This window comes from Manacus vitellinus, unplaced genomic scaffold, assembly GCF_001715985.3.
Source record: "Manacus vitellinus isolate BGI_N305 unplaced genomic scaffold, ASM171598v3 scaffold_47_pilon, whole genome shotgun sequence".
In the NCBI taxonomy this organism is placed as follows: domain Eukaryota; kingdom Metazoa; phylum Chordata; class Aves; order Passeriformes; family Pipridae; genus Manacus; species Manacus vitellinus.
This window is the reverse complement of record NW_021940585.1, coordinates 4,511,606-4,520,454: the sequence shown is the minus strand read 5'-3', so window position 1 is coordinate 4,520,454 and position 8,849 is coordinate 4,511,606. Positions and strand designations below refer to the sequence as shown.

The following is an 8,849-nucleotide window of genomic DNA, read 5'->3' as shown; positions in this document are numbered from 1 at the left end:
CTGGGCTGGGGGACAAGGTGGGGATCAGGGACAGGTTGGACTCAATCCTGGAGGGATTTTCCAACCTCAGTGACTCTGTGCTGTGCCATCTCTCCCAGGGCACAGCCAGGATAGGAATCTAACTCCAATCCCAGCAGAGCTGGAACACCAACCAGCACAGCCCCCTGTGAGGCCCCCAGGGTGTGGCCACGAGGATTTCCCCCCTCACTCCCCCCTCTCGCTCTGGGCAGGTGGAAGATGAACGGCACAGACATTGAGGTGGAGCCAGACTCCCGTTACAGGCTGGTTGCAGGGGACCTGGTGATCAGCAACCCCATGAAAGCCAAGGATGCTGGATCCTACCAGTGCCTGGCATCCAACTCCAGGGGCACCGTGGTCAGCAGGGAGGCCTCCCTCCGCTTTGGCTGTAAGTTTGCCTCCCCAGGGTAAAGGAAATGCAGCTGGGGGCCAACTGAGCCCCCCTGCTCACCTGGAGAAACGTGGGAGAGCAGCTCTCCTGCCCATGGCACCCAACCCCACCCCACGGGGAAACCCCCTGGCACTTCCACAGGCGTGCCATGGAAATTTATTGTGCTACAGAGAAAGCCAATAATCCTTCGGGATCTCCCTCTGTGCAACCACTGAGAAGACCCAGAGAGAAAGCCCAGTGATGCCTCCAGCTTTCCTCTGTCCAGGTTTCACTGTGCCCCTTCAGTTTTGCAGGAATTCTCAGCGGAGGAGCGGGACCCCGTGAGGATCACCGAGGGCTGGGGGGTGATGTTTGCCTGCAGCCCTCCCCCCCACTACCCAGGTAAGGCTCTGGCACCTCCACATCTCCACACGACAGAGCAAGGCATTCCCAGGCAGGGGAATCCCTCTCCCTGCCTTTCCTTGGGAATTTTAGGGAAGGGAATCTGAGGTTTATTCAGCAGCAAAGCAGAGGCAGGACTTGGCGTGTCCACACAAGGACCAGCTCCAAGGACTGGTCTGGGTTCACCCCTCCCAGGAGGACCCAGACAGGCCCTGCAGCTCACTCCTCTCCCCTCTGCCCCAGGTTTATCCTATCGGTGGCTCCTGAACGAGTTCCCCAATTTCATCCCGGCCGACGGGAGACGTTTCGTCTCCCAGACCACGGGAAACCTCTACATTGCCAAGACAGAGGCCTCTGACCTGGGCAACTACTCCTGCTTTGCCACCAGCCACATCGACTTCATCACCAAGAGCGTCTTCAGCAAGTTCTCCCGGCTCAGCCTGGCGGCAGAGGGTCAGTGCCCTTGGACCAGTGCTCTGGGATCAGCGGGATAATGCCAATTATTGGGGGGGAAAGGCAAAATTAAGCCACTCCACGGGACACCAGCGGTGCCCAAGTCACCCAGCAGCCTCTCAGGGGAGCTTAAGAGCTCGTAAAAATATGGATTGGCTGGAATGGGGGGGAGGCAGCCCTCCCAAACCTCAGCCAGGGGGGGTTCTCTGTCTTTAAAAAATGCTTCTGGGGCGGGGGAAAGGGGGTTAAACAGGTAGGAAGGCCTGGATGGATGGGCTTGGAGCAGCCTGGGCTAGTGGGAGATTCCCTGCCCAGGGCAGGTGGAACTGGATGAGCTTTAAGGTCCCTTCCAACTCAAACCATTGTAGGATTCTGTGGCTCTAGGAAATCAAGGAGAAATAGCCCTGAGATGCTGTAAAGAGATTTTTAGAGACTGTTGTGAGAAGCAAATGAAACCTCTGCCCACACAGAGGTCTGGGAAAGTCGTGTCACCCTGCGGGTCCCTCTGCCCTTTGAGACCTCCCCTCCTAGGTGGCATTTTGGAGTCCTCCAGGATATTTTGGAGTCCTCCAGGACGTTTTGGAGCCCTCCAGGATATTTTGAAGTCCTCCAGGGCTCCTCACCGTGTTTTCCCCCTGACAGATGCCCGGCAGTTCGCCCCCAGCATCAAGGCCAGGTTCCCTGCAGACACCTACGCCCTGGCAGGGCAGGCGGTGACTCTGGAGTGCTTTGCCTTTGGGAAGTGAGTGCAGCGTCCGTGTCACTCGGGCTCGGGATGGGGAAGGAGTGGCAGAACCTGCAGCCTCACCCCCCCTCTCTCCAAGGGCCCTGGTGAAGGCCAGAGAGGGAGGGAGAGTGGGAAAGGGGAAGTGGCTCCAGCCGTCTGTCCTGCTGGCTGGGAGGGCACCCAGGGGATGTGGGGACGGGGTTGCTCTGAGCTGTGGGGTCACCCAGGTTCACCAGCCTGGCTTTTCCACAGCCCTGTCCCCCAGATAAAGTGGAGGAAGCTGGATGGCTCCCAGTCCTCCAAGTGGATCGGCAGCGAGCCCCTCCTGCAGATCCAGGATGTTGGCTTCGAGGACGAGGGCACCTACGAGTGCGAGGCTGAGAACATCAAAGGCAGAGACACCCACCAGGGCCGGATCATCATCCAAGGTAACCCCTGGGAGTGTGTTCACCCGAGGGAACACCCTCAAACACGGGTCTTTCACTTAAATATGTGCCTTTGCAGAGCACAGCAAGGTGCCCTGGGCACAAAGTGAGGTTTTGGGAGCAAAACCACCACCTCGAATCCTGCCTCTTATCCTGAAGTTCAGGAATGGCCTAAGGCTGAAGGAGGGCAGGTTTGGGTGGGATATTGGGAAGGAATTCTTCCCTGGGAGGGTGGGGAGGCCCTGGCACAGGTTGCCCAGAGAAGCTGTGGCTGCCCCATCCCTGGAAGTGCCCAGGGTCAGGCTGGATAATTTGGAGCAACCTGGGCTAGTGGAAGGTGCCCCAGTCTGGGATTCCATGACTCCACAGTTCAGGAGTGGCTGCATTAACTCTTGGGGAGAGAACCCCCCAAGTTCCCCCTTGGCTGTGGGTCCATCCAGTGCAGCCAGTGCAGAGCAGCAGCCGCAGCCCTGCAGGACCCAGCTCTGCCTCACTCACAGGAGCATGAGGCTGCTCCTGCTGTGCCAACCCATGTGCCACGGGCATCCTGCTGCCTGCCTGGCAGCACTGCCCCCCGAGCTGAGCTCCTGCTCTGTCCCCTCTCTCACAGCCCAGCCCGAGTGGCTGAAGGTCATCTCGGACACGGAGGCCGACATCGGGTCCGACCTGCGCTGGAGCTGCGCGGCCGCCGGCAAACCCCGGCCCACGGTCAGGTGGCTCCGGGACGGGCAGCCCCTGAGCTCCCAGGTACCCCTGACAGCCCCCCCAGCACCCCCCAGCACCCCCCAGCACCGACCCTGCTCCTCCAGACTCAGCCCCTTCTCCTGCCTCGCTGCAAACGCATCTCCAGCCCGTTCCTCACCCCGCATCCCCCTTCCATGTGCCCCCATGAGGCTGCAAAGCAACTGCCACGATCCCAAGTTCCCCCTGCTGGCACTGCCATCCCAGCCATTGCTTTGTGCAACTGCAGGGCCTCACAGCCAGTTTCCAGGGCAGAGAAATACCTGCCTTGGTGTGACCTGCACGGTGCTGCCCGGGCAGTCTCAGCGAGCAGAGCACGGCGACGTGGGGGAGAGGCTGGACGGCCACAAAAACACACCCTGAGTTTTCCCCCGTGGAAAACCAGGCTGGCTCCGAAGAGTCTGCAATGAAACTCAACCCTGGCCACCCGAGGATTGAGTTCCATTTTTGGTTTTTTTCTCATCTAATGGGTTCATCCTCTTGTTTGCACAGAACCGCATCGAAGTGAGCGGTGGAGAGCTGAGATTTTCCAAGCTAGTCCTGGAGGACTCTGGCATGTATCAGTGTGTGGCTGAGAACAAGCATGGCACAGTTTATGCAAGTGCTGAATTAACAGTGCAAGGTAATTCCTCCCTTCCCAGAGCTCTGGGTTTCAATGGGACACTGAAGCATTTTAGACTCGTCCCGATGCTCGCGATCCCAGATTAAAGATGGGAGCAGACAAAAACTGCTTCACTCACCATTGAAATGTAGCTGCTGGTCCAATAAGACACTCTGCAACCCTTTAAAAATCTAAATCCTGTGTAAATTCAGTAACTCTGAAAGAGAACAAGGACATCTGTTTAGCCACAGAGAGCGTACAGGACACCCAGCAGCAGCACTGCAAATTCTCTTCCACTACAAGCTCCTCTTTTTTGGAGGAAAAAGGTCAAAACCCCAAGAGTTCAGCATCCATTCAGCCTGTCTTGATGGATGGTGACTGGAGCTGAACTGATGCTCAACCTGTTCCACAGTGGTCTAAAAGTTCATCTCCTCGTGGTCAGGAGATTCCAAAGATAAATTAAAGGCCCTGAGCTCAACATTAAGACACTGAGGGCAACAGGTAAATCCCAATTCTCTCTGCAGTCCCAGAAGGAGTTTTAGGCAAGCTGGATGTCTGTGCTGGGGACTTCGGGCAGGATATTGAAGAGAATATCCTCGACATGTTCCAAAGCAGCTGTTCTTGTGTCTCTCCAAGACCTTGCACTTGTTAGGGCCATTCCCACTGCTGTGTAAACAGGTGTGGCACACGACACCTGCCTCAGGTGTGTCACCCAACACCTGCCCTGGCAGGTGTTAGAACCCACCCAGCAGCAGAGGAACCACTCCTTTCATCCCGCTCTCCAGATACTGCCTCGCTTCTCTTACCAAGCCATCCAACAACAGATCAATACCCAGTCATTTGGCACTTCAAAGGCCCCCAGAGCAGGGGGTTCTGACCAGTCCTTAATCCTGTTTTTTCCCCCCTGTAGCCTTAGCACCAGATTTTAGACTAAGCCCAGTGAAGCGGCTGATCCCGGCAGCCCGGAGTGGGAAGGTCATCATCCCCTGCCAGCCACGAGCAGCACCCAAAGCCACTGTGCTCTGGACCAAGGGGACTGAGCTTCTGGTCAACAGCAGCAGGTAGCAGCACAGACTCAGCTTCTGCCTAGAAACTGTAGCTAAAAATCACTTTTTTTTTTTCTTGCCAGAAGACTGGACTTGATGACCCAAATGTGCTGCTCCGTCCCTGAGCTTTGTTGTTCCTCTGATTTCTTCTTTAGAAAACATGATATTTCTCTGTCTGTCTTTTTTATCTCTGATTTTCTCTAAAAGCAGCAAGTGCTGGAAATTACCAGGGGTAGGGAGTGAACAGCCATTGTTAACCTTCCTCTTGTGTGGTTCCTCTCCCTCTCCAGGGTGACTATTACTGCAGATGGCACCTTGATCCTCCAGAACATCAGCAAATCTGATGAGGGAAAATACACCTGCTTTGCTGAGAATTTCATGGGCAAAGCCAACAGCACTGGGATCCTCTCTGTTCGAGGTAGAGCTGTTTGCCTTGGTTTGGGGTCAGTCGAGCAAGAAACGTCTAAGAATGACTGATGGGATATTTCTCCTGTCCTTACACCCCAAAAGCAATGCAGTACTCGGGGAATCAAAGTAATCTCAGTCTGTGGGGCAGCAAAACCTTCTGCTGATCCCCCACATCCCCCACCAACCCGGAGAAAAGCACTTCCCTTCTCTAAGGACCGCAATCCCTCCCTTCCTCCTGTCAGAGTCCAGAGGGAGGACGAGCTGGAAGGTGTTGGTTGGTTGGGGTACTGGCACATGGACGTTCTCAGCTGACAGCCCCTCCCTGCTCTTTCTCTGCAGATGCCACCAAGATCACCCTGGCCCCATCCAGCGCTGACATCAACGTGGGGGAGAACCTCACCCTGCAGTGCCACGCGTCCCACGACCCCACCATGGACCTCACCTTCACCTGGGCCCTGGACGATTTCCCCATCGACTTCGACAAGTCCGAGGGGCACTACCGGCGAGCCAGCGTGGTGAGGGCACAGGGCACTCCTGTGCCACCAGAAGGGACAGGGAATTAGTGCCAGCCTCCTTGGTTGTGTGTCTGTGGGGGGCTGAACTCCAAATCTCTGCGAGTGTCCGAGGCCAGGTGGGATGGAGCGAGCTGGGACAGTGGGAGGTGTCCCTGCCTGTGGCAGGGGTGGGATGAGATGATCTTTGTGGTCCCTTCCAACCCCAACCATCCCGTGATTCTGTGATCACTTCCCTCCTCAGCTGGACGAGGGAGAGGGGAAGGCTCGTGGGTCGAGATAAGGGCAGGCAGGGATCACTCAGGGATCACTCAGGGATCACTCAGGGATCACTCAGAGGTCACTCAGGTCACTCAGAGGTCACTCAGGGATCACTCAGGGATCACTCAGATCACCCAGAGGTCACTCAGGGATCACTCAGAGATCACTCAGAGGTCACTCAGAGGTCACTCAGGTCACTCAGAGGTCACTCAGAGGTCACTCAGATCACTCAGAGGTCACTCAGGTCACTCAGAGGTCACTCAGGGATCACTCAGCGATCACTCAGATCACTCAGAGGTCACTCAGGGATCACTCAGGGATCACTCAGAGGTCACTCAGATCACTCAGGGATCACTCAGGTCGCTCAGGTCACTCAGTGATCACCACCATGAGCAAAACAGACTCAGCCCAAGCCACCTGATGGGCTCAGCCTTGGCCAGCAGTGGGTCCCTCTTGGGGCCAGCTGGCCCTGGGGCTCCATCACACACGGGGGAATCCTCCAGCAGCTCCTCACAGATCCCACTTCCACACCCCCCTCACCACCAAACCCCAGCTTTGCAAACCCAAACCACCAACTCTGACCTGTGATGGGGCTCAAACACCCTCCCCAGTGCCTGTTCTCTCTCCCCTGCAGAAGGAAGCCATCGGGGACCTGAGCATCTCCAACGCACAGCTGAGGCACTCGGGGCGTTACACGTGCACGGCCCAGACCGTGGTGGACAGCGCCTCGGAGTCGGCCACGCTCACCGTCAGGGGTAACTGCCCTGCCAGGAGCCTCCCTGCCCCTCACAGGCCCCTAAGTGGTGGCATGGCCCTTGCAAGGGATCAGTTTGCCCTTCCCTTGCAGCCACCCCACCGTCTGATAGCTGAGCTTCGTGACACAGCTTAATGGGCGGGGTGGGTTTCGGTCAGAGGTTGGGCTTGATGACCTTGGAGGTCTTTTCCCAACCTTAGTGATTCTGTGAGATTTGAAAGGAGCTTTTTCTGGAGGGTAAAAACTGGAGGTGAGGCCTCCCAGCCTCCAGAAAAGAAAGGCCTGATGTCAGTTTATGACCCACACGACACAAAGAAGCTCCAAATGTTTGATCTGAGTAACACGTCCCTTTGTCTCCCAGGGCCTCCAGGCCCCCCCGGGGGGGTGGTGGTGAGAGACATCAGTGACACCAGCGTCCAGCTGAGCTGGAGCCGTGGCTTTGACAACCACAGCCCCATCGCCAGGTACCTCATCGAGGCCAGGACCCTCCTCTCCAGCAAGTGGAAGCAGATGAGGACCAGTAAGTGTCTCGATGGCAGCACTGGGGACACGGCCCTCGAGGGCCACCAGGCACTGGTGAGCCCTTGCTCTGTGCTGCCACTCGCTCTATTCGCCCTCCTCTGGTGTTATTGGATGATATAGATCCTGTAAACATTGAAGGCAATGCAGAGACAGCCCAGGTGGTGAACCTCATCCCTTGGATGGATTACGAGTTCCGGGTCCTGGCCAGTAACATCCTGGGAGTGGGGGAGCCGAGTTTGCCCTCCAGCAAAATCCGCACCAAGGAAGCAGGTAGGTGTGAACCTGAGGGATCTGTCCCTGCCTGCTGGAGGGGGAAGGCTGGCTTGGTCCCAAAGGATTAATCATCCCCTCGAGTGCTCCTGGAGGTGAGGCCATCACAGGATTTTCTGCCTCTCTGCCCATTTCCATGGCAAATGTGAAGCAGTGGCAGAGCTGGCAGTGACTTCCCTGGCATTAGGGCCAGCATATGAACATTATAAACCCTGGCATTATAACCCCTGCCTTCAAACCTTCTGGGCAGCAAGGCAAGGAAGGGGAAAGAGCTGTTGTATCACAGAGCACAGCTCTGCAAGAACAAGGTAGATTTCCCAGCAAAGAGCTGGGAATGTTCATCCCATCCCTGGCTGCCTGAAGGTGCTGTCACGAGGGCTGGAAGAGCAGCAGAACTGCTCTCAGTGTGCCAAATGCAAAGTTAACTCCTTTCCAATAAAAACTCCTCTCCACATCCCTGCCTTTGAGCTTCATCCCTGTCCCCTCAGAGGTGAGCTGGGCAGGCACAAGCCGGTGTTCCAGACCTGATTTCCACGGGTAAAAACAAAGAGAGCAGCCCCTCCCCAGGAGCTGTCCCCACCTGTGACGTGCCGTGTCTGTGCCCGGCTCCATCACTGCCACCCCCTTAAAGTCTCCATCACTGCCACCCCCTTAACCCAACCTGTGCTGTCTGCTTTGTTTGGGGACCTGACAGCACCCACTGTGGCACCATCTGGGCTCGGCGGCGGTGGAGGGGCTCCCAACGAGCTCATCATCAACTGGACGGTGAGTGCTGGCTGGGGGCCAAGGGGAGGAGCCCGGGCCATTCCCTCTGGGAAATCACTGCTCCAGTTACGATTCTGTGGAGCCAAACTTGGTCAAAAAAATCCCCCTGGCTTTGTTGGAAATGATAGAACTTCCCTACATTTTAACCCATGGCAGCAAGTGCCTGGGTTTGGTTCTGCAGGCTCCTGCTGGTTTGATCTTTAAACCACTGAACCTTTGAGTCTCTCTGGAGTGGCTCTGAGGGGCTTCAGCAGACAAGGCTTGAGGCAGCTGAAGATTGGACATCTGGGATCTTAAATTCGTGGCCATTCAGAGAGATGGTGGAGTAATCAGGAGATACAGAGGGGATTAGCAAAGACATCAGAGCCCGAGAGTCGGAGACTCGCTGTCTGAGGATAAGGGGAGCAAAGAATACAGAGCAAATTAGCCAGTGAAGGACAGAGCACTAATTAATGAGGGGAATTGTGTAACCCAGAACAAATGAACGTTGATTTCTTTGTTTGGTAGAAGAGAATGGAACAGAACAGGATAGAATAGAATGGAATGGAATGGAATGGAGTGGAGCAGAGTGGAA

At 56.2% G+C, this 8,849-nt stretch overlaps 1 protein-coding gene across 1 annotated transcript in view; it reads left to right on the top strand.

Moving 5' to 3' along the window:
* CNTN2 (contactin 2) overlaps positions 1-8,849 on the top strand; it is a 24,140-nt gene that overhangs the window by 11,139 nt on the left and 4,152 nt on the right. The window contains exons 2-15 of the mRNA XM_029962495.1: positions 231-406; positions 695-790; positions 1,034-1,243; positions 1,886-1,985; positions 2,223-2,398; positions 3,006-3,142; positions 3,629-3,758; positions 4,648-4,798; positions 5,074-5,201; positions 5,531-5,706; positions 6,599-6,719; positions 7,080-7,238; positions 7,361-7,510; positions 8,205-8,477. Of these exons, the coding sequence (XP_029818355.1) occupies positions 231-406; positions 695-790; positions 1,034-1,243; positions 1,886-1,985; positions 2,223-2,398; positions 3,006-3,142; positions 3,629-3,758; positions 4,648-4,798; positions 5,074-5,201; positions 5,531-5,706; positions 6,599-6,719; positions 7,080-7,238; positions 7,361-7,510; positions 8,205-8,477 (2,183 nt within the window). The remainder of the gene's footprint in view (positions 1-230; positions 407-694; positions 791-1,033; positions 1,244-1,885; positions 1,986-2,222; positions 2,399-3,005; positions 3,143-3,628; positions 3,759-4,647; positions 4,799-5,073; positions 5,202-5,530; positions 5,707-6,598; positions 6,720-7,079; positions 7,239-7,360; positions 7,511-8,204; positions 8,478-8,849) is intronic.